The sequence below is a fragment of the Strix aluco genome, chromosome 20 (assembly GCF_031877795.1).
Source record: "Strix aluco isolate bStrAlu1 chromosome 20, bStrAlu1.hap1, whole genome shotgun sequence".
NCBI classification, from domain to species: domain Eukaryota; kingdom Metazoa; phylum Chordata; class Aves; order Strigiformes; family Strigidae; genus Strix; species Strix aluco.
Genome location: NC_133950.1, coordinates 13245581 through 13268806, shown reverse-complemented (window position 1 = coordinate 13268806; position 23226 = coordinate 13245581). Strand labels below are relative to the sequence as shown.

Genomic DNA, 23226 nt, shown 5'->3' with positions numbered 1-23226 from the left:
CTTTCCACAGACAGTTTCCTTTGGTAGCCAACGCGTAGGAAACACCTACGGTTATGATGATCTTCTGTCTGACAGTACAGTATTACTATTAGGAGCAAGATGCCTCTGCTTACTGGTTTTTCTTGCAGCACAGAGCAAGAAAGGGACCGAGAAGAAGAGAGTTGTCTTTCTCACCCAGCTAGAATTACTTTTTAATCTTTTAAAGGTTTTTGGATGGATGACTATGGTCTGCTTTGGCACTTCACTGAGCAAGGCAAAGCCAGACCCTCAGCGTGAGTCACCATTATCTCTTGACTGACCTCGGGAACCATCCTCCTTCACTCAGCAGCAAGGCTGGCCCCCAGCCTGGCAGGGACAAGCACTTGGACAACAGTGCTTTGCTTAGCAAAGAGACCTGGCTCATGTAGAGACAGAGCTCGTGAATTCAAAGTCCAGTGTGGCCAGCCGAGTCCCAGTAGCTGGAAAGTGCCTGGCTGCTGCAAGCTGTGACATTCACAACAGCATCCAGGGGGAGGGATCAAGTACATTGCCCCTCTTTTTAGAGGATTTTACTGTGAGTGTTTGATCAGCCCAAGGCTCTGACACGTGTGTTGCTCTTTCCCTGGCCCTCCCTGAGTCAGTGTTTAGGACACAGCTGCTGTAATTGGGCTTGTCTGGCTGCTGGAGATGTTGCCTGTGTTAATCACTGTGTGTCACTTTCTAGCTCAAACTGAGTTTCTTTCTGATCTCTGCTTGTTCAACACAAGCTGATAATGGAAGGTGGGAGGTCGTGAGGCTCTGCTATATACTGGCAGAGAAAATCCTGTTCTTAGAAGACAGCCAGGTGTTCCTGCCAAGCCTTTCATGGCTGTTCTTAAATTAGCCCTGAGGTTACATGCCTCCTCCCAGCCCGCTCCACCCAGTTCAGTTTATCTTCCAGAAAATCCTCCTGTCCCCACAACTGTTAGTCTATTAAGCAGACCATTGCCTGGGGGATGTTATGGTTATAGGAGGCCTCCTCTAGCATGGCTCCAAGCTTCCCACAAGCTCCAAGGCTTGTATTTGACTGTTAGGTGTCACATGATTAGGTGCTCTGCATTTTCTAGATCCTGCAAATGCACCCCAAAATACTTCATTCTTTGGCCTGAGTTGCCAGCACTTTATTTGCAAATAAGCCTTATTCCAGCCTTGCTCAGTTAGAGAATAGCTAATGCCTGTTGCACATGTGGGGAAAACTGGAATCAAAGATGTGCCCGTTGTGGCAATTAGTAATAGTTTGCAAAGCTACAAGTTGTAAGATCACCTGGTTACTCAAAGATTGGAGCTCTTCTGAGTTCTGCCCCCACTGGGGGGAAAGTAACTCCCTTGTGCCATCTCTGTCTCCAAGGAGCACTTTTCCTCCAGGTCTTACCTCTTCCACGTGAATGTGAAGGCTCTTCTGGCATGTGGGTCAGAGTGTCTCCTTATTCCTTCTCCCCATCTGAGAGGCCTCTGTGCTAGCTGCTCACCCTGCGTGCCATCAGCCAAATGGCGAGGGGCTTCTGGTGCTGTGTGGATGTGAATATTGCTGTTATTTTCAGCCAGTTGTTCAGCTGTCAGACTGGATTCTGGAGGATGCGAAACTCGGGTGACACATATGCAAAGCATCTTCTGCCAAATCAAGCAGACGAGCATCTTGATTCAAAAGTAACTTCTCTTTATTACCGCATATTGTATGTACTTTTTTTTATAGGAACAGTTTTGCCACAGAGAAAAAAACCTGCAAAATTGTTATTCTGGAGAAGGTTTTTGTAGTGCTGAGGATCTGTCTGGAAGGTTGATATTTGCTCAGCTGTGTGCTGTCTGTGTGCCAATGAATACAGCATGTCAGAGCAAACATGCTGGAGCCCGATCTTCCCAGCAGAAGAGGTTTCATTCCTGTCCTTTTGGCTCCCAGTTCTGACACTGGAGAAGTGAGGATGGAAGGCCTTGCATGGGAGCAAAGCATTCCTGAGGAAGTCTGGTGTGATACGATATTGAAAACAACCTCCCCACAGCTTCTCCTAGCCCTTGGCTATGGGTTGACTTTATTATTTTCATGTGTACAGTCCTTTCTGCTGTAAGCCATACCTGCCCTTGGCTGTTGTCTAGACCGTGCAGCCAGAAAAGCCCTCAAATATAACTGATGGAGAGAAAAATGTTGTTTTGCCCATCTAGCTGTATCCTTAGTCACAGAAGGGGCCAGAGCTGTTGGGATTCCCCTGGTCCTTTCCTCTCTAAAGGATTGGGGGGGGTAAGCAGATGGTCCTTCCCATGGATCGACACACAGCAGCTCAGTGCCAGCATTTTATGGCGCAGTCATCATAAATAACTGATATTATTTGCTTTCTCTATTTAGAGAAAAGTATTGTTCTATCCCAGTAACAACTGGGAAAACAAATGCCAGCATTTATCATGCAAGTGCTGGCAATAATAGAGGTCAAGTGGATTTATAGTGCCAGAACCCATTATGTGTTTGAAGACTAATTAAAGCCTTAAATGAGATGCTTGTCCTACCGGAGGCTGCTTTTTTTTTTTTTTCTCCTTTCTTTTCTTGCTGCTGTGATTGTTTTTTTTTTTTTTTAACTTCTCCTCCCCCCGCTCCCTTCCTCATTGAAGAGCTTGCTATAATAATGGAGCACTAATGACAGAGCTTTCCTGATTAGATGTCAGTAGTGTATGATTTGAGATCCTCTGTAAGCATTCAGATTCCTGGACCGTATCTCCAGTGTCACTCCTGAGCTTGGTGGGGTTTACAGACCAGTCTTCCACCCCAAACAACTGTCTGGCTGGTCTAATTTAATCATATTGAACAATATTTAGAGTTCTCTGCCAAAATCAAGGTTCTAAACTGCTGGGGTCCGTACAAATACGGGAAGGCACTGTCCTGGGCCTGAAGAACTTGCCCAAAAGACAAGTCAGTACCTCAGTTAATACAGGTACAGAGAAAAATGACCTTTTCATGAAAATACAATAAGTGTTTATGCTGAGATTTGTCATGTTTGGGGTGCAAAGCTTCTGCTTCTGTGTGTGCTGCTCAGCCAGGAGCGCTGGAGGCAGAGGGGGACAATGTTGGCCGTACAACCTTTTCCTGTTGGTCTTCTGTGGAGTCCACTGTCAGGTTTAATTCTGCTTCCTCTGGTACAGCCACCCCAGAGGGATACAGCGTGTTCCCGGCCTGCAAATAGAACTGTCGCTTGATCTGCGTCGGGGGGGGTTTGCTTCATCTCAAACAGGGATGGAGTAGGCAGCTCTCCAAGCTGCTGGAGATGGGGGAGAGCCTAAGAGTTCTCAAAGCACGTGTCAACTTGATGAGAGCTCCTGGCAGGGCTCCCTGAGTCGCTGCTACACATGTTCTGCTCGATCTTGTCAACTTGGAAATCTCAGGAGCGCCAGTTGGATATGGAGACTGTCCGCAGAGGAACAGAACTCTGCCCACACTGTCTACCCAGCTTTGCCCTGCTGCAAGCTTACATGGGATGATCCCATCACCATCCTACAATAAAACACTTCCTTGTGTATTCTGTGGCTGCATCTCACTTTGTAGAGGGTACTGCTAGAGAATTTTTGCTGCGTGAGCATTTCTCCTGTAATTACACCCTGAAAACTGATGACTTGCCTGTTGGAGGGCCTGCCTGTGGCACAGGAATAGAGTCCTTCCCTCTGGAGACCATACTGATCCTTGGATGGAGCTGGTGATGGATACCAAGGGGATAGAAGAATGGGGGATGGAGATGCTGTGCTTGCTGTGTGCACCGTGTCAGCCCTCTGGGTTAGCCTCTCCATCAGACATGCAGGGCCCAGCACAGCTCTACACTGCTCATCTTAAAAAGCCCAAGGAAAGTAGGGAACATGCACTACCAAACTTCTGGCTGTGATAAAGAGATTGTAGATTAAAGGTTCCTGTATCCATGTTATCACAGGTAGCACAAGGATGTGCAGAGGGGCCATCCCCAACTCTGCAGGGTGGAGATGTGAGAGAAAAAAGATGGATCTAGGTGGGTATCTGACACTGATATATTGGGTTAGTGTCCCAAAGACAGAAGAATAGAAAGTGTTTGTGAGATGGGGGGATTGAGGAAGCAGGGGGAAGCAAGGATGTCTCGTATGCGTGCCAGGCAAGCACACAAGCATCACCTCTGCTCTGTTGCAGTGAACTTCTCCTTCCTCAGAGTCCGTTGCTCCCTTCCAGGGAGGGAGGTGACTGCTTCACCGAGTTTTAAAATACAAGAATGTGAAAACCGTTAAACTTGCCTTAGGAACCAAATTGCAAAAGCAAAAAGTAAAAAAAAATAAAAAATCAAAAAAAAAAATCCCCTTGGTTCATGGTGGTGTTGAGATCATGGATGGGGAGGGAAGAGATTTTGAAAAAAAATATTTAAAAAAGAAACGACAACCCTGAGTCTGAGCAGTGAAAAGAACAACATCCGAGGAGCTCCAGGAAAACAAGGCATGAATACAGCCAGTCAGTCGTGTTGCTCAGCTGATGTTCACAAGAAGGTTTCAGCTTGCTCTATTAGAGACCTCAGTAAACCTTGAAGACAGAGAGAGCATTTAGAAATGCCCCTGAGGTTTTCCGTTACTCTGCAGTAGACTTGGTAAACATGCCAATAAATACTGGAGGGAGAGGAAAAAGCCTTCCAGAGGAACAGACCCAGGTTTTCAGCTGGTCAGTCTTTTGCATCCACGACTGCTGCTGCCGCTGTTGATCGGCACTGGGGAGAGAGGCAGAGTTGAACTTTTGCTGAGTATTAAGCGGTGCTGCAGGTATTTCTGGGAAAAATAACTTCAGGAGGCTGAAAGTTACATCTGGAGCCATCTGAGGGAATATGTCCTGGTCAGAGATGGAAAGTTAACGGGACTCCTTCTGTCGTGGGGTGCTTGTGAGTATGGAAATCTCTCTGCTCTCCTGGAAGATGGGTACATGCAGGCTACAGAGCCTGTCTGCTGTGGAGTAAAGGGGAGAAGCTCCCACGCATGTGGTGGGAATTGCTGCCTGCGTCGATCCGGTTTATGATAGCCTGTAGCCTCTTAATTCTTCTAGCTGCTTGTTTTAACGGTGCTGCTCGCTCCACCTGTGGCACAACTCGTGGTGAGTAGGGATGGCAGAACCGTGGGCTTTTGTGAGGCCAGCATTTGGCTCCGGTGCTGGTTGTGTTCTCTTCTGGAAGAAAATAGCTGAGTCGGGTGGCTCTGAAGTTAAGTTTGTAACTCTTAACTTCTTCCTCTCTCAGCTCAAACTGAGTGTGAAATCCACATGGTAACAGAGGAACACCAGCATCAAAACCACTGAAAAAGACAAATTGTTCTGCGTGTCCTAATTGCTGGGGTAGTCTCAACTGACTACATATATTAAATTAACAAAGGGGAAGGCAGGTTTTCTCAGATCAGAGATTAATGGTTTCTGGCCAGCGGTCTAATGCTATTGCAAACGTACAAAAGCACCTGAGGACGGAGGTGTATAATTAACAGCTCTTTAGACTGTTGGAAATTATGTGTGTTTATCTAATCAGGCACACTTTGCTTCTTTCTTGCTTTCCTGGAAGTGGCCGTTAAAAGCCGCTGTGACGCACTATCACTTCCAGATGCCGGCCTCGCCTCTTGGGCATTGCTTTGAAACCCAAACCTGCCATCTGATTAAGTGTTTGTAGGTGGCTTTTGTTCCAGACCCACCTCGCTGCTCCACGTATAAGGCTGTAGGTTATTCTGAGAGAAGCTGTGAGCAGCTATAGCAATGTCCAGAACGTCATCGTGTGTAACCAGGAGCCACTGGGCACAACCTGCTGCTGCCTTCCCCTCGCTGAGCTCCTGCCTGACCAGCGTGGCAGCAGCCAAAAGCCCTTTGCTCATTTGGCAACGTGGGAGGAGACCTGGGGCCACCTTCTTCATGGGTGGCCGGTGGGAGTGTGGTGGAGCGATGGGAGCTGGGTGTGGGGTGTCTTGTGGGTCCTCCAGCTGGTATCACTGATACCCTGGGGGGCGGCAAGCTTGGGTGGCATTTAGCACATGGAAGGGGAGTCCTGTATGGAGTGACCCGGTCTCTGTCAGGGCGGTGGGTTCTGCCTATCCACCAAGAGCGGTGCAACACTCTCCATTTTATGGTGGGAGAGAGCTCAGGCTTGATGGTTTCAGCTGTCTTCATGGCTGAGCGCACATCCAGCCTGTGAGAGTAGATGTGTTCAGCCACCAGATAACCGTATTGTTTCACTGCTATCCATCAGCACGAGCCTTTCCCAGCCTGCTCGCAGGAGGTGCTTAAGATATGTTAGCAAACACGATACCTTAGATAATATATCTTAGTAAACATAAGCAAAGACTGAAAGAAAAATGATAAAATCAAGAGTTCTGCCTGCTTCGCTGAGGGCAGCAAAGTCTTTTTTTCCTGCCTGCTCCAAAGGGACAGCAGCCCCATGTCTGAACCCTTGCCAGAGTCAGCAGCAATCGCTGACCTTCCGGGATCAAATCCTGTTGTTACTGAGCTGCTGCCAAGTGAGCGACTGGCTTTGCAGTGCGGAAGGGGGTAGAGTTTGGTAGAAATGACGACTGCTTATCATTACAAGTTCTCCTTGCTCTCTGTGTATTCACATCAATACCTGTTCTGCCCCTATTCACCAACCCTGATGTCGGTGCCTGCTGAACTCAAAGCCTAGTAATGAAATCACCTTAAAATGAAGCAGGTGCTAATGTGCTTTTTGGAGTAGGGGGACAGAAATATGCAGAAATATTTTGCTGATTTGAGTTTTTATGGCTGCAAGAAGTAAATCACTTCAGGGTAGCGAGGGGCAGTGAAATTAACTTTAGGTCATTTATAACTAAAACGTGATATATGTGTGTGACCCGTAGTGAAGTCCCAGCTGATCTGAGCTTGTCTTGTATCTCATGAAGCTGAGCTAGGTTGAACTTTTTGTTGGAGTTGGTGCAGTTTAGATTGAACTGTGGTCGCATCTGGAGCCCTGACTGAGCTGGATGTGTGTTAGTGCAGGAATCCCTGCTACCTGGTGGCTTTTTCCATTTAATCACCATGTTCTGCTTACAGTCAGTCCTGAATTGGTTTATGAATTTTGTGCCTCCTCTCTCGTTAAGTTTGGCTAGTGAGCAGCTCGGTGGCACCTTGGGTTTGAGCAGGGGCCTTGGGGGCTGCTGTAACATAAGCAACGGTGCTCTTTGGTGGTGGGAAACTGGTGAATCTTTAGGTTTGGTGAGTTTGCTGTTGCAGGAACGGCACAAAGCTCAGTGGTTTCCGTTCTCAGGGCTCAGCTGGGGGATGGGTTTCAATCCACATGCATTCATTCACCCTCCCCCAGGATTTCCCCTGAAGCTTGGGAGTTGTCATGGGACCTTGAGTCCAAAGCTTTCATTTCAGTCCTGTTTGGTGTTGCTGGTGTGGGGTGTCATGTGGTGCTCAGCTAAACTGAACCTTCAGGAAAAATCAGGGAAGGGGAGCAGGAGGGTGAAAGGGCAGAAGTTTTACCAGATGTGGTGAAGGCATCCCAGGGCCATTTTGTAAATCCTGGCTGTTAGTGAGCAAGGCAATAGCAGCTGGAAGCAGGTTGGAGGGATACATGGAGATAAGAGTTTGGAAGGCAGGAGTCAGAGCTGAACTGTGTTTCACAAACTCTGTTATTGCTGGAATACTACATTAAAATGAATTTTATGAAGTCTCAAATATCATGTATGGTGCCAAATTTTGATTTATCTATCAGGTTCAGGGCAAGGTTTCTCTCCCCTTAAGGCTGGGCTTACGATAGTTAGAAAATATTTGCTCCTTCACTTAGTTTTATAGACCTTGTGACTGTAGAGAAAAGCTCAAAGCTGTGTCCCAGAGATGTTTTTTAAGTTAAAAACATGAAGATAAAGCAACAAATCCACAGATGTATTAAACTATATTTTTGTTATGATTTTTCTCAATGCTAGTCCCATGACTTGTGGTTTAGAGAGGGGTTTGTAACTCCTGAATTCCAGAGACCTCAGTTGAGATCAGGGTCATAGTGTGACCCAGCTACTGGTTCGATAGCAAAAGCTTCACACAGCCCTTGCTGTTGCTGACTGTGCTGTGATAGTGTTTTGAAAAAGACCCAAAACAATAGAGAGAAAAAAACACGTTTGAACCTCAAGGACAGCACAGCTGCAACATCCCGTCCTTTTGACTTTGTCGTTAACAGGAGCAGAGGGTCTGCCGTGGTTTGAATTTTATCTGTGTGACATTAGTGCTGTCGGTGAGTGACACCCTCCTGATGTGCGAGTGCGTTGTTTTGCAGGAGCCAGGCCAAAGAGACTCCAAAGGAACAGCATGGACAGCTTAGACCTCCTGAAGTTCCCTTCTGAAAAGGTAAGCAAAGATGTCTGGCCTCGGAGATTAAGTATCAGTAGGAATCTGTAATGGCTTGTTGACTGGCTTCATTTGCAGGGAAGTATGCAATTAGCAGATATCATTGGAGTCAATGGGATTAACCAGAGAGGGTTTCTAGAGAGCTTGGAGGAGAGAACAGCTGGTCTAACTAAAAAGGCACTTAACTGAAAGCTGAAAAAGCCACTTCTATGCTTTTTTGAAAAAACAGCCCTTTATTGAGAGGATAATCATTAGCATTTTAGCCCCTTTAGTGGCTGGTGGCAAATCTCAGGGCCTTATTAGCCCAGCAGAGTGCTGCATTCAGCACAAGTAGGGAAGGAGAAGTCAGAAGCAGGAGATGGTTTGTTGCAGGAGGCAGAGGGTTTTGGTCCAAGGGACTCTCAGGATTGCCTCTGCTCTGGTTCGCTGCTGGAAATTGTCAGATCCAAGCAGATCAGCATTTTCTCAGTCTCCCTTGGGCAAAGGCTGTTTCTACAGTCAGCTGGGAGGCACTGAGCCTTTCCACCTACAGAGATCTTTTAAGTTTCTCAGAAAATCCTGTGCAGGATTGCTGGGTCTGCCCAACAGCAGGCACTGGTGCTGCCATGGGGCTCAGTCGTGCCTGTTCCCAGAGGAGGTGGCCAGGCAGGCAGCCGGGCTCTGCCTTTTTGGAACATCTTCGGCACAAATAATTTACATTCATCCAGCGCTTTCTAGGCACAGCCTGAGTGTCCCAGGGAGCATTTCCCCTCGTACAGAAGTGTCAGGGAGAGAAAAAACTCACCCATGTTGCAGGTAAGTGCAGTCGGTCAGTGGGGAACAACCTCAGGCTTGCAAAACCATTTTGGGTGCCTAAACATCCCAGTAAGGTCTGAGATGGCCAGACAAAAGCTCCTCCCTGAATTGACTCTCTTTGGGAGTTGAATGCCAAACACACTTATGTATTTTTATTAATTCTCCCAACTGCCCACTGGCCGTTTTGGCTCCTACCTGCTTTAACCAGTGCAGCTCCATCGCTGGGGTGTTGGTAGCAGGGATGATGCCCAGTGCCAGGGAGACATTTGATTGTGTATCCTCATCGGAGCGGCATGGCCCAGAGGATGCCGGCAGGGAGAGTTTTGCTGATGTGTGATTTGCTGTTAATGCTGTTGGTTTCCTGCTCTTTGCTCAACCTCATTCAATAGTTCAGGCAGGGTTATGGGATTTCAGGGATTTCACAGGGAGGATGGAGTAAACAGGAGCTGCAAGTAGTCCCTAACTGTGAAGTCAGACAGGACTTGTCCCGTTCCCCCTACAGTGGTCCTGTGGGGTGTGTGTGAGTTCACTTCTACTTGCAAGAGTGTTTTGGATGCAATTCCCCTTCCTCTCCTGCTGAAGCTCCTTGGGAGAGATGATTACAGTCATGGGAGAATGTTGTTTGCTTCAAGCTTGCTATGGTGAGGGTGATGAGATTTTAAAGAATAAATCAGTGGAATGAAGTATGATCTCTCCAGCACCCTCTCGTTATTGTCTCACCCTCTCTGCCCATCATCTCTGCCGGAGATAGCCTTCAAGGTCAGCAGAGACCCCTGTCACCTTACAGGCCAGGAACTTTTGTCCAATGCCTCTGCACAGAGTCATGTGTCTGGGTAGAGGGTGCTGCCAGGACGCACCCATGTCAGCTCTGAATGCCCCAGCGGATGGTGGGAATGCTGCTTCCCTGATCATCCTGCTCTCTTCACCCTGTGCCTGGTTCCTTGTTTTGAGCTTCTCTTGTTTTAGCTCCCAGCCATTGGTTCTTGTTTATTCCTCTCTCTACCAGACTAAAAATCTCTTTATCACATGCTGGTTTTTACCCTGAAGGTGCTTACGTGCTGTAATTGAGTCATCTATTCTTTTTGTCATGAACTAAACAGTTTGAGGCCTCTAACTAAGGCAGTAAGGCATTGTAAGGCAGTTTCTTTCCAGTTCTGAAATCCACTTTTGTGGCTGCTTTTCAAAATGTGGACACCAGCCTGGTTGCAGTTGATCCCATCAATAGCATCTGGGGAAATGAATCTCTCCTTACTTGTTCTCACTATTCCTGTTTGTATTGCAACAGTCATTTGGAAAAGTCATTTTGGCTACAGCATCCCACTGTGCTGTTGAACGACTTCAGATCTTGTTCAGTATCCTTGGCTTTTCAGTCTATGTGCCCTTAAATCCCAACCTCGTGTGCCCTTGGGTCATCTCCTGAGCTGTGCTCGAGCTTCTTTCACCTGCATGTAGTTGCTGCAGTGAGGACACCCTGGGGATCCCCCTCAGTGCTTTATGTATGATAAAGAGGTGGTTTGCAGCCTGGAAACGCTGGAGCCCAAAGCATCAAGCAGGTTTAGGCACTCAGTTCCCACCGGTTATGTGTAAAGTGCCTGATGCCTTTAATAAGTATCTCTAGTGCTCAACGCTGAATACTCCTGCCGGTGCTTCTGTACGAGGGCCTCGTCTGCGTGACAGCACTGATGAGGCTGTTATGATAATCCAGGCAGGGCCATTAACTCGAGTCTTTTGACAAGGGATAAAAACTAAAATTCAGGAGATGTGTAATCTCTGTCACCTCAGTTTCCCCATGCGTTACATGGGAGTGATAATCCTATATTTTTATGTGAGCACTGAGCACAAGCATTTAAGATAGCAAAGGAAGACAGCAGTGAGAGAACAGGGGATAGCTTGTAACCATCTGCTGTAGTTAGTCATGTTACCCTGCAGTCCCCACGTGCTTTGGGTAGCATGAGCAAAAGAGCTGAATGGGACTCCAACCATTCACGTTAATCTGCCTTCAGGAAAGCCTTGGGTAAGGGCCCTTCTTGCTGAAGGCAGTGGGAGATGCTGAGGCAGGCAATGCTCCGTCTGTGCTGGGAGCCAAATCCTAGAGGTGGGAAATGCTGTGGAGCATCTAGCATAGCCGTGTTCCCTGGGGCGTGGTTGGGTTATCGGTGTGGGCTGCTGCACGGACGGGCGCTGGGGAGAAGTGAAGATACAGCAAGTGGAGGGACTTGTGCCAAGTGTTTGGTATCCGGGGTGAGATGAGCTTGCCACCCTGTTCAGAAGAGCTTTTTATGAGTGCAGTTGCCAGAAATCACTAGCAGCAGTGACTGCTTCTGGACCTTTCATCCATCATTCCCTATGCCTGTAAATAAACCAGCCGTGCTTCTACCTGCACACCTGGGGTTTTTAAGAGGATGCTCCTTCTCCCTGTGGAGAAGTTGACTGCTGTGTGTTGTTTGGGTGATGCTTCCTCTCCGCTCGTTAAAATCACACACTGCAGAGATAGACAAAATGTCCTCATTCAACCCCGCACATGACAAGCGTTAACTCGCACCATCTAAATTCTGCATTAACTTCTTGCTTCTGTGTGTCTCCTGTTCTGTAGATACTTGCCAACAGATCTCCACGTAAACCTCAGACAGGCAATTTGTGCAATGACTGTTTCTTGCTTTCCCAAGGACCAGAATGGGGACAGCCATCATGTGGGAGACCTGAAGATCTCAGGAAAAGAGTTCTTGTCCTTACCTGCAAGGTCAAAGAAATACCGAGAGCACCAATCCAGTTCAGAGAGAAAGTCCCAGGGGTCAAGTACGTCACCACTGGATACCACTGAAGTCCGAGTCCAGGTGTCACAGTCGGTAGGAAGATGATTTTTTTACTCCAGTACTGATCTGAGAGGTTTTTATAGCATATTTGTTCTTATTTCATTTCTAACCTGATATGGGGGTGGCATTGGAAAACAGCCTGTACCTAGCTCTGCTGTTGACTGTTTGGGCAACTGTAGGCAAATCTTTTTGCCTTTCTGAGCCTCAGCATCGCTGTCTATTTAACAGAACAGTGGTACCAACCTCCATCATGAACTGGTTTGTGAGAGCTTGGTATTTAGTGGTGGTATTTGTAACCTTCTCTTGAGGGACGGGAGTCTAGACCTGAACTTTCCCAAGTTTGGGACTGTCAGGATGCGATGCCTTGAATTCCAGAAGAACACAGCACTTTGGACCCCTTGCTTTGTGGAGCCTGACTTGATCAGCCTCCCAGGGTTCACAAGGAGTGGCCTTGCTGCCTTCAAGAAACAGAGCCCTTTTCAGGTTTTTGATGATGAATCAAAGGTGCCCGTTGCCTTTGTCAAATCTGGGACCTTAAGTCCTGTTCCCTCTCAACTCCTGATCACATTGATGGTCTCCAGAGTGGCAACGTGCAGAGTGGTCTCTGAATTCATCAATCATTAGGCAGAAGTGATAGAAAATTGTTGTCTAGGAGCTCCTCTTTGGAAGCAGGTTAGGTGGAGCATGCTTCCTAAAGAGCAGAAGCTGGCAAGAGGAGCTGGCCCTGCTGTCAGTGATTTATGGGTTACTGGCATGCAGCAAGTCCTGTGTTGGGTGTTGAAGAACTCTGACTCAGTCTGTGCTTGACTCCCTGGAAGGTGGTGGGGATCTGTGCCCTGGAAAGCTCTCCACATGCCTTTCTGATGTCTTTAGCCTGAACAATTGAGCTGTTTGTTAGGCCATTATGTTCGTGTTTGTTGTGACATGTGGCAAGTACAATGTGCTGGGGAGGCTTCCTGCAGCTGTGTTGGTTTTGTTCTTGGTCCTGGAGACAGGGATCACACCCACAAACAATGGCATGTTTATGGGTCGTGGGAGGGGGCTTGGAGGTATTTGAACTTGGTGATCTCAAGTGAGAAGCCCCAAGTCCTCAGCTTGTTGTTGCCAGGAGATGGAGTGTAACAGCAAAGATCTAATGATCACGCTGGTGTTTGAAAGTATTTGGGTTCTTGCTTTATACTGAGGCTGTAACATGCTTTCACAGCCCTATGATCATGCAGTGATTCCAGATGGAATAAATCCAAGCCAGGAAAGATAGGCCTATTTTTTTTTTTGGCATCTAAGAAAAGTGAAATAAAATATTTTTGTGCTGGGTAAGAAAGGGTCTGAGCTGCAGAACTTGGGATGAAGCCTGTCTGTAGAGTGGAGATGCGTGGAAGTGTTTCTAGCACTGAGTCATTTGTTCCTGGTCTGTGGGTCATGGGGAGAACATATCCTGCTGTACCTGTGTGCATGTGTGCACATACACATCCCTTTTTGACCACAGACATTCCTGATTTCCAGTTCTCTGACCACTGGAGACAGGATCTTTACACCAACTGGGTTTTTTTTAGACTTCTCTGAGCTCATTCTTCATTCCCAACAGTGCTCATGGAAATGTTCTAAGACGAAAAGCATTTCCTACTGCTCGTCGGTGCAAACATGATCATTGAGAAGGAAAACAAAGCTCATCTGAGCCAGAAAGGAGACAGCAGCACAGGGGCATCCAAGGCAATACAAAGGCAGAAAAAAACCTACTTCTGCCAGAAATAGCCTTGTATTTTTAACTCAGACATTCAGCCAGAAACCAAACAAAAGTCATCAAGAGCAAGGCAAAAACCATTCCTCGGGAGTGTAGTTGTGAGTACACAGGCTGTGTCTAAGAAAAGGCCCCGTGGGATATTGCCAGCCACCAGTGACCTCATGACAGTACACGTGGGGTCTTGGTGAATGTCCGTGAAGGAGCAAGTGTAGACCTTCATGGTCCAGTCGCAGGAGGTGCCTCTTGGGCACCTGCGGTTCGTGCTGTTCCCGGCTCTGATGGGAGTGTGTGAGCAGGAGAGGGACCCGCTGCTCCTCTCACCTTCAGGGGATGGGGGACAGCGCAGTAGGGCTGCAAAGCCCAGGGTTTGCTCATGCAGGGGGGTGCCTCAGGCTCTCCCTGACTGCTGCAGTCGGATTCTTTCACCAGCTGTTCTCACAAGGCCTCTTCCCTGGGTGCCCTGACTTTGCAGCGCATGTGTGTCCGCTCCCTGCTTGCTTTGATTTGTGAGCTGAGGCCCGAGAGTCCATTTTCAGTTCAGTTCCCAGGCATGCCTGGTGCATGTGGTAGTAAAACAACGTGGAGTGAATTCAACGGGATACGCAAAGCAGCAGTGTGTGGGTAAAAAATGGTATCTTCCTCCTTGCAGACACTAAACATGTCCTGTTTTATCCCAAAGGTCAATGCACTCAACAGTGCTCATGGCTGGAGGAGAAGGGCAACTGCCTGTTTTAAAGAATGCCCCTTATTTGGTGTCTGATGGATCATATCTCATAAAAATGGCAGTGACAAGTGTTTCATTGGGTTTTTCTTCAGGCCAATAGCCATGCAGAGTTACGTAGCGTGGTCGGGGTTGTGGTCTTTGTAGGCAGATGCTCTGAATGGCAGAGGGGAGTTTGCTTGACAAAATGCAGGTGGGACACCGAAGCCTCCTGGTGTGGCTCTCAGCGGGGCATCCTGCCGTCCGTCCTTCCTTGCCAAGGAGGCTGGAGCTCTCAAATAGGTTTTGCCCCTGCCTGTGCACCCCCAAAGTGAAGGCAGGTGTATTTATATCCCCTTTCCTATAGTTTTCTGAAACAGCCTCAGAAATCTAGAAGCCGGAGCTGGAGAGGCTCGGGAGGCATTTGAAATTCTGCCCTGATCCCTGCAGTGCCTGGCGGAGCAGCGTGCGTGCTCAGGAATAAACGGTCCGTCACCCCGTTGCAGGCAGCTGAGCCTCGCCAGCACATGGCTTACATCAGACTGTGCCCTGCCACACATGAAATACCCTCCAGAAAGGGCTCTCTTGCCAGCAGAACATCTCTGCAGTATGTTCTGGTGGCCAAGGCTGGGTCACTTCAGGTGAATTTCAGTTTGTGTTGGTGCTCCCAGCTGACAGTTACGCCAGCCTGACTTTGTAGCTTAGGCCAGACCTCAGAATGTTTAAAGTCAACGTCGTCTTGCAGGTACTTGCCAGAAGCGAAGCATTGTCCTGTGTTCTGTGTTTGTCCCTGTCTGTCAGAGGGCCACCAGGGCTACGTCGGTCTGTCATACGGGAGTGTGGGTGGGTTTATTTGAAAAACTGTAATTCCCATCCATGTGAGATTCATTAAATCAAATGTAGCAAACCCCACCCAAGATGGGAGAGAAGCTTTCCCTGGTCAGGCTGTTCAGACAAGAATCTCCCCAGATTCCTCATTTTGTGACTGCTCAAAGGAAAAATCCTCTTTAATCTATCAGTAAACAGCGAGTCCTTAATTAGAGGTGAGCTCTAATGGTTGATTTAAGGTGCTTTTATGGGATGCCACAATACCCGCTGTCCCATCAGAGGCGTGAACGCAGACTGCGCACAGTCCTGTGTGCTGCTCTCCCACGGTCGTTTTGCAGAACTGTTTGCAGGGATGCCCGGGACAAAAACTCATCCCAGGACTCCCAGGCCCCAAACTGAGCGATGTAATCTCTGAATAAGTCCTGCTGTCAGCACAGCCACTGACCTCCTTCCAAAGGGGCCTTTCTGCAGGGGGCAGGTCCCTGGGACAAGGAGGTCCTGCGGGAGCGGTGCCTGAGTCAGAGCTCCTGCATTTGCTGCCCGTCTGCCACCACTGCCTCTTGTTTACCACCTCCTTCCCCATCTGTGTGATGGGGTAATGCTGCTTCCCTGCCTACCCCGGGGAGATTACAGAGGCGGGATGATGGTTGTAAAGTTGTTTGAGCTTTGGATGGCAGGAGCTGTGGTGGTGTTATTAACATTGGTGATGATGATGCTAATTACTGAGCTGCTGGGAAACTCCCTATGGGAGGAGGCGGGAGAGGGGAGGGGAGGCAGGGAAAAGTAAGGGAGGCAAAGTGAGCTTGGGGATGAAGAGGAGCCTGTCCCTGCTGGCAGCTCTGTCAGGCCCTGGGAGAAGGGCTCAGCCTGTTGGCAAAGCCGTGGGGATGCTGGGATGGATAGGAGAAGCCATGGCCCAGGTGCTGCATAAGGTAGGAGAGCATGCCAGGGCCTGCGGCAGGTCCCTCTGTGCAGCTGAGACCTTCCTGCCGCTGCTGTGCGAGAGGCTGGTGTTGCACACGATGGAGAGCTCATGCCGGGAGGGTTGTGTTGCTGGTGGGGCAGAGAAATGGGCTTTCTTACTCTCCTGTGGTTCCATGAAGTGGGGACATTTCCCAGCTGTGGCTGGTGGTCACTGGGAGGAGAGGGACCGGCACTGTCTGGGTCTGGGGGACAGGCAAGGGCAGGGTCCTCTCCACCTTTGAGGTCAGGTCTGGAGCTCCTGTGAGAATACTCAGGGCTGTGGGTGCCTGGTTCTCCACGGGCAGAGCAAAGCTGGGTTTGGTCTGGGAGAAGCTAGTGAAGGTGAGACGCGTTTGGCCACATTTTCTCTCTGTTGCAGCAGAGCCCAGGGAAAAAGTAGCCGCATTAGAGCTCAGTCCCTGCGCCTGCAGTCACGAGCGGCCAGATCCAGGTTGTCCCTGGGACTCGTGCACTGCACACCTGAGTTTCCTCTCTTTTAAAAGTAACATCAAAGCAGAAGGTTTTTGTACCACGTGAAGCTTGCAGATGTCAAAGGTTAGCTCATAAATTTAACCCCTCTGCTCCGCTGTGGAAAAGGTCATAATGCTCCAGCTCTTGACTGACTTAGTAACAGCTGTATTTTAGAGGGTTACTAGAAGGATGGGATTTTTCTAACAGCTCAGAAATACCAGAAGTTGTGTCCCCCTCACCCTGAGAGAGCAACCACTGTGGAAAAAGGTGAGGGTCTGTGAAAGAAAGGGGCTGTGTATTCCTGAAAAGACTGCCTGGGGAGGGGCTGGGGACCTGCCCCAATTCTGGGCCTTGTGTTTAAGGTCAGCACTGAGCTAAAGTCTGAGATCAATGGGACTGTGCATGTGCCAGAGTTTAAGGGCTAAAGCACTTTACTGGGTCCAGGTCCAACAGCTGGAGCAAAAACCATGGAGAGAGGCAAGGATCAAACGCAATTCTCTCCCCTCTTTGGGGATCTATGCTCTGGAAATGGTCCTGTTCATCTGGACTCTCCTCTTCCCAGGGGAGTGCATCAGCTCGAGGGAGCACTTCCTCACTCTTCAAACCTGTCCTCAGCAAAGACCATTTATAGTCAAGAGAAGGAAGAGCTGTGTTTGATTACAGTGATGACTTGCAGAGATGGGTTGCTGATGTATTTAGACACTGAACAAGCACGCTGCATCACCAAACATTTCCTAGGACAAATGTTTTTATTAGACCTTTTTTATGATTACATTGAGAAGCAACCATAAAAGAAGGGAAAATCTTGTAGATCATACCCCCCCGCCCCAAAGGCAGGTTACCAGAGTTTTTTTGATGGTTTTCTCTCTCATGATTTCCTAGGGGACTGTCAGGTTGCAGGAGTGACGCACAGAGCAGATGCTCATGGTTGACCCTCTGCCTGGCCTGCAAGTTCAGTTCCTGGTGTCCGTGGGCAGGGAGCAGAGCTGGAGGGCTCCGTGGCAGAGCCGGGCAGGGAGGTCCTGCTGTCCCTGCTGAATCTTGTGTTGTCCAGGCAGCGCTGGATGTCGGGTGCCCCCATACACCCCTGGTGACTTCACTGTGGACTGCAGAATTGGCGAGATGGATGCTGGGGTGCAAGGATAAACACAGCCTCGGGGGCTTCCTCCCAGACACTTGTGCTCTGGCCCCAAAGCATCTTTTCCCTGGTTGTCTTGTGTTGTTTGAGTGAAGATTAAACCGATGCTTCCTTGCAGTCCCTCGGGAGCTTGAACATGGCAGGGGGTTTGCACCAGGCAGCCTTTGCTGCTCCGTGGTGGCTGTCTGCATCTTTCCTCTCTTTTAAGATGAGGAAGCCTCTTTGTCTCATTGATGCGTAAACTACCGCAAGGCAAGGGCAGTGCAAATGCACGCCCTCCTTTATCCCACAGCCTTTATGTTTTGTTTAACTGCACGGGTATAATTATGCCATTATCGTTGGTCAGACTTTCTGGTGTAAACGTGCTCTGAGAATCCGAGAGCAAGGGGGATGGAGAGGAAGAGAGAAGCCAGAGTCAGGGAGAGGGAAGGCGGCTGCTGCTAAATTTAAGACTGTTCCTATGACACCTGGAGGCTGCTGTGCTGGTGTCAGTCCTGTTGGAACTGAGCAGGTAAACACTGAGCTCATTCTTGTAATGCTTTATCTTCCTGTTCAGTTTGTGGGACCCTTCTGTAGTGTTTGGGCCAGACGCAGACCTGGGAGAGAGGCTGTGCTGAGATATTTCCTAGCTGGAGGCAGGATGCGCTGGAAAACTTTCTGGAGGGCTCAAGTCTGACAGGTATCGGGAGGCTCTTCCAGGGAGTTGGGCTGTTCAGAGAAGCAGCCGGTGATCTGGTTGGTTCCCCAGAGTCATCTTAAATTGTCTGACCTTTCTTTCCGTATGTCTATATGAATCTTTTTTTTTTTAAGGTCTAGGGCCCTTCTTTTCTTTAGTTCCTCTTCTCTGACTCAGGTGGGCTGACTGCACAGATGCTGCATGAGCCAGGAGGGATTTAAAAAAGCGCTCTCCCAAATCTTGGGGTGCAGCAGAGCCAAGACTCTGAGTTTTGCGGTGCAGAGCCCTGGCACACGCTGTTCCTTGCTGGGACTTTGGTGCTAGTATGGGAGGCAGATAGAAAATCTCTGCAGAGTAACTGCACAGAGATGGTGGGGGGAGGCAATAGCAATTTCTGGCTTGCACTGCCTCTTCTGCATTCATTGCCTCAGAGGTAAATTATCAGTTTCTTCCTTAAATATTAACAGCTGCCAGGTAATGAATTCCCCCTCTCTGTTTTATAATGGCACTAAAATTGGGATTTGCCTTGGTTTTCTCTGTAATTATCCAGTGAGAGTGTGTGAGTGAGAGGGAGGCACGGCAGAGCTGGGCCTTGCAGGCTCTGCTGCAGGCAAGTGTCGTGCCTGGGGGACTGAACCGCACAGCGCTGGTGTGTGGGGCTGGGGCTGCACAAGCAGTTATGTGAGGCTTACGGTTTTATGATCCTTCATTAAATTACTTTTTCTCATGCAGAGGGGTGGGTTGGGGAGGTAGGCTAGCATACACAGTTGGAGTAAAAGCCAGAATTACCTGCCAGGCTCCTCAGCATCCCTCGGAGGAGAAGCTGGTCCTGGGGCAAGGTGTGGTGGGAAGGGAGCAGCATCCCTGGCAGGGAGAGGTGAGGCAGGAGCCTCTCTGGGCAACCCTCTCCTCGCTGGGGGTGGCACCTGCATTTCGGACAACTCTGTGACTTGAGGTTTGGTTTTGTGAGAGACCAGCTGTCTTCAAGGAGCTGTGCACGGTTCCCTGCGCTTTGCACAACAGTCCATGTTGTGTTAGTGCAAGGCTTTTCCTCTGCCTTGCTTATCTGGGTGGCCAGAGGAGAATTCCTTAAAATTAGCCCTGCAGAGTCCAAAATGGAGTCCAGAGCCTCTGCCTTGGGTGCAGTGTAGCTGGCTGCCTGGATTGGTTTGAGAAGCAGCGATCATCTCTTCTACCCACAGCTTTTGCTTATGAGAAGCGTACGGACACTGGCTGCTTTAACCACCCTTTGCAGCCGGGTCCAGGGGTGTCTCTGCTCAGAGCAATGGGCTTTTCAGCACCGAGGAGCCTCTCAGTTGATGCTATTTTCATTTTGGAAATATGACTGCTCTGCTATTAAGCCCCTGGAGGTGCGCTGAATGGTTTTGACATTTCTTAATTTAAGCTGGAAAAAGGCCAGACTGTGATCTCTGGGTCACCTGTGAATATTTGACCCTCTTGAGTGCTGAAGCAGGACACTTGACCCCTACAAGATGTGCTGTGCAGCACAGGACAAGTGTTAACTACTCTCTCCCCTTTGTCCTACAGATGATATGGGGGACAAAAGCTAAGCAGAAAAGAGAACCTGTCACCACTTAAGAGGCAGATAACTCCCACGCGCTCTGTGGGGCAGGACTGATGTTGGCAGGGCAGATGGTATCTGTATGGGCCGCAGCGTGATCAGTAGCCTTTATCTGGGGCGGCGATGGGTTGAGGACTGCTTGCTCAGGGCTGGTCCCAGAGCTGCCCTTGCAGCGTCCTGCCCACGTTTTCCTCCAAAGAGAAGCAAGGCAGAGGTATTGCTGCCTCTGTGCCTGTGTGTCAGCCCCTAGGCCTTGTCCTTGATGAGTTGCTTTAGTACTTAAGGTCCCAGAGATAAAGCTGAATTCCTTAGCTTCCTGTCTTCGGGATATTCTTGCTGCTTGGACACCCTTTTTCTGCTTTTTCCTCTCTAGGCCTGTCCCTTGTTTTTCCTCCTCCCAGACTGAGGTCAGGTTGTGAATCAAGGCTGTGCTGTGAAAAGGAGATAGGAGGCAGGATTTAACACAAGCCTGTGCTTGTGCATCAACCACAGGCAGAAAAAAGAAGGCACTGGCTGCCCCATGTACCCGATGGCTGTCTGAGCCCTTGGCTTTGCAGAAGTTACACCAAGGACCCCCAAGGTCTGGATGCTCTTTAGATCCCTTGGGCTGAGGATCAGGGGGATGTATGAAAGCATGTCTGAGACTCCATATTCCATCCGTAACTGGCTAAGTGTGGAGTTTTGGAGCTAGAAGACTGTAAGAAAGAGCCTCTTACCAGAGGAATCTGCTCTAGGAAGGAGGTAAAAGCTGAACTGGTTGTCTGAGGTCCCCCAGCAGACTTTTGTTGGAGGTTGCGACAGAAGGGCTGCAGACAGGCTAGTCCGGTGGTCTAGGCTGGAGCTGACTAACGAAGCTACCAAAATACATTCTTCTTCTCTTGACTCACTGTAACTGAGTTTTCAGTTATTGGTACTTTGAAGCCATAATTGAGGTCTGCTTTCCTCCTTGCACAGCCTTTTCTCCCGGCAAATTGTCAGCCGTCAAGTGGTATGAGACAGTAAAAGAGATGTTACGCTCACCATTTCCTAGAAACTGTCACTTTAAAGAGAACAATACTAAAAAGAGGGATGAATTGAAGCCAGACCCAGAACAATAAAACTCCAAATGTTTGACTTCTCTCAAAGTCTGGAACTTTTCATTCATTTCTAGGGTCTCTGCCGTGCCTGGGGCATTTTGTACATTCACAGTTCCGGCCTCTCACATTTAATAAACTGCACATGCCAGAAGAGCTTAAAAAAAAATCATAGTCCAGGTTCTCTTTGGATGTAAATCAGCATAACTCCGCTTAAATCACTGGAGCTATGATGACACCAGATGACACAGGGATGTCTGGTGACTGGGGATTTTGTTTAATTTTTCTTGCACGACTCTCGCTCAGGCACATGCGAGTGCAAGAGGCAGCACGGCTGTGCCTGTGCTTCTGTGGGGTGCCAGCAGCGACCTGTATCCCTGCCAGCGCCGGGGGCTGAGCTCCCAGCCGTGGCTGGTGGGATCTGGCAGGTCAGGCAGCACCTGATGGACCGAGGCGGGGAAGGGAGCTGTGCGTGCTGGCGCCACGCTGTGTGCTTTTCCACTGCTTGGTGGGTCTGTGTAGATAATCTTTTCTGTACCAGTAACTTGTGTTTCTCTTTATACGGAGTATATTTAAAAACAGGGAAAGGCACCCTAATAATGGGGGGTTTGGGTTTCATTTAAGGACAGATCTGTAGCAGTGCAGGAGCCTGTATAATCAGACCAGTTTTGTCTGTACCTTATCTTTGATAGCGGCTGTTACCAGCTGCTGGACAGGGCTGTGGCGCTGGAGGCTCTCCCAGAAGACACAAACACAGCACAACCTTGGGACAAGTTTGGCTTTTGTCTGTTATTGCCCAGCTTTGGGTGGGCCTGGATCACAGCCTGTGAGCAGCTTGTCCCGTGTGGTCACTTGGGCGTCCTGCCCAGAGGCCTTTGTTCATCACCAGCGCAGCTCCGTCCCCAGCGTTCGTTTGTGATCAGGCAGGAGAGTTCAGCGACGGGCAGTAACCTCCTCTGGTAGTAGGTTGTTCTCTAACCCACTGCTTATGGATAGACGTGGTCTCAATCCTCTCTTCTGGATTTAGGATAGCTGTGGGGTGAGCGGAGGTGTCGGGGTCTCTCTGGGCTGTCCTTGTGTCTGTGCTTGGAGTACGTGTGGGAAACTGAGGCTCCCGGGGAGCTGGCTGGGGCTCCACGGCTGTGGGAGTAAGGAGAAGGGCATGAATCCATAAATCAAGGGAGCCTGAAATGAGGAAGGTTCAAGTGCTGGTTCTTGGAGCTCTCATGATAAAAAGGCTCCCTCTGCCCCTGTATGAGTGTGAATGGAGCTGCTGGGGGTGTCAGGGTTAGGGGTGCAGGCAGACAGGAGAAGGTCTCCCTGCTTTCGGCAGTCGCTGCTGGCTGCCTGCTGGGCAGGGCACAACCTGCGTCCGGGGTTAATGTGGCAATCACGAGCCTCTGCTCACACCTCGCCTTCAGCCTGCCTCCACATTTCCCATTAGCAGTGCTATTTTTGGGCCTCCCAAAGCAATTAACACCAATTAATCTAAAAAAGCCTAAATAATGGTTTTTCAGAGCCCCCGGCTCCTGCCTGTTCCCCATGAGGCCCCAGAAGACTGCAGCCTGAGCCTGGCAGAGAGCTGAGCCCACTTAAGTGCTTCGTGTGCAGGGACTGCTGGGGAAGCTTCTTGGGGAGATGTGCAATTAGGGAAGGGCTCCGAACGATCCCATAGATCCAGGTTTTCCATCCTGGATCATGATGTCTGTGCCACAGCAAGAGTTGCAGTTACCCACAGGGCTCGTTATGCTGGAGGAGAGGGGGAACTGGCTTCTGCAGATGGGTGCAGCCCTCTCCTGAGAGCCAGCGAAGAGTGAGACCACTGAATGTGCTTGGGTGCGGGAGGTGCAACTCCCCTGGGATGTGCAGAAAAGTCCCTGGAGGACTTTTTGCCTGTATCTAAAGCCATGTGCATTCTCTGGGCACTGTCATGTGGAGGAAATCAGCCTCCCCATCTTGGCCTTCCCCAAATGGGGCGTAGTTTCATCTTGCCCTTTTAAATAGCATGTACCAGAGCAAGAGCTGCTTTTTGCTGATAAGGAGAAGCTGTTCCTGCATTTCATGTGATTTTTTTTGTCTTACCTGTTTAAGCTCTTCTGAGAAGGGCTGTGTCTGACCAT

General features: G+C 49.3%; 1 protein-coding gene across 3 annotated transcripts in view; it reads left to right on the top strand.

The window, feature by feature from the left end:
* The window catches only part of GPSM1 (G protein signaling modulator 1), an 82333-nt gene that overhangs the window by 42632 nt on the left and 16475 nt on the right, over window positions 1-23226 (top strand). For all 3 annotated transcript variants that reach the window (XM_074845938.1, XM_074845939.1, XM_074845937.1), the window contains exons 10-11: window positions 8256-8326; window positions 11788-11967. In XM_074845938.1, coding sequence (XP_074702039.1) covers window positions 8256-8326; window positions 11788-11967 — 251 coding nt within the window. The remainder of the gene's footprint in view (window positions 1-8255; window positions 8327-11787; window positions 11968-23226) is intronic.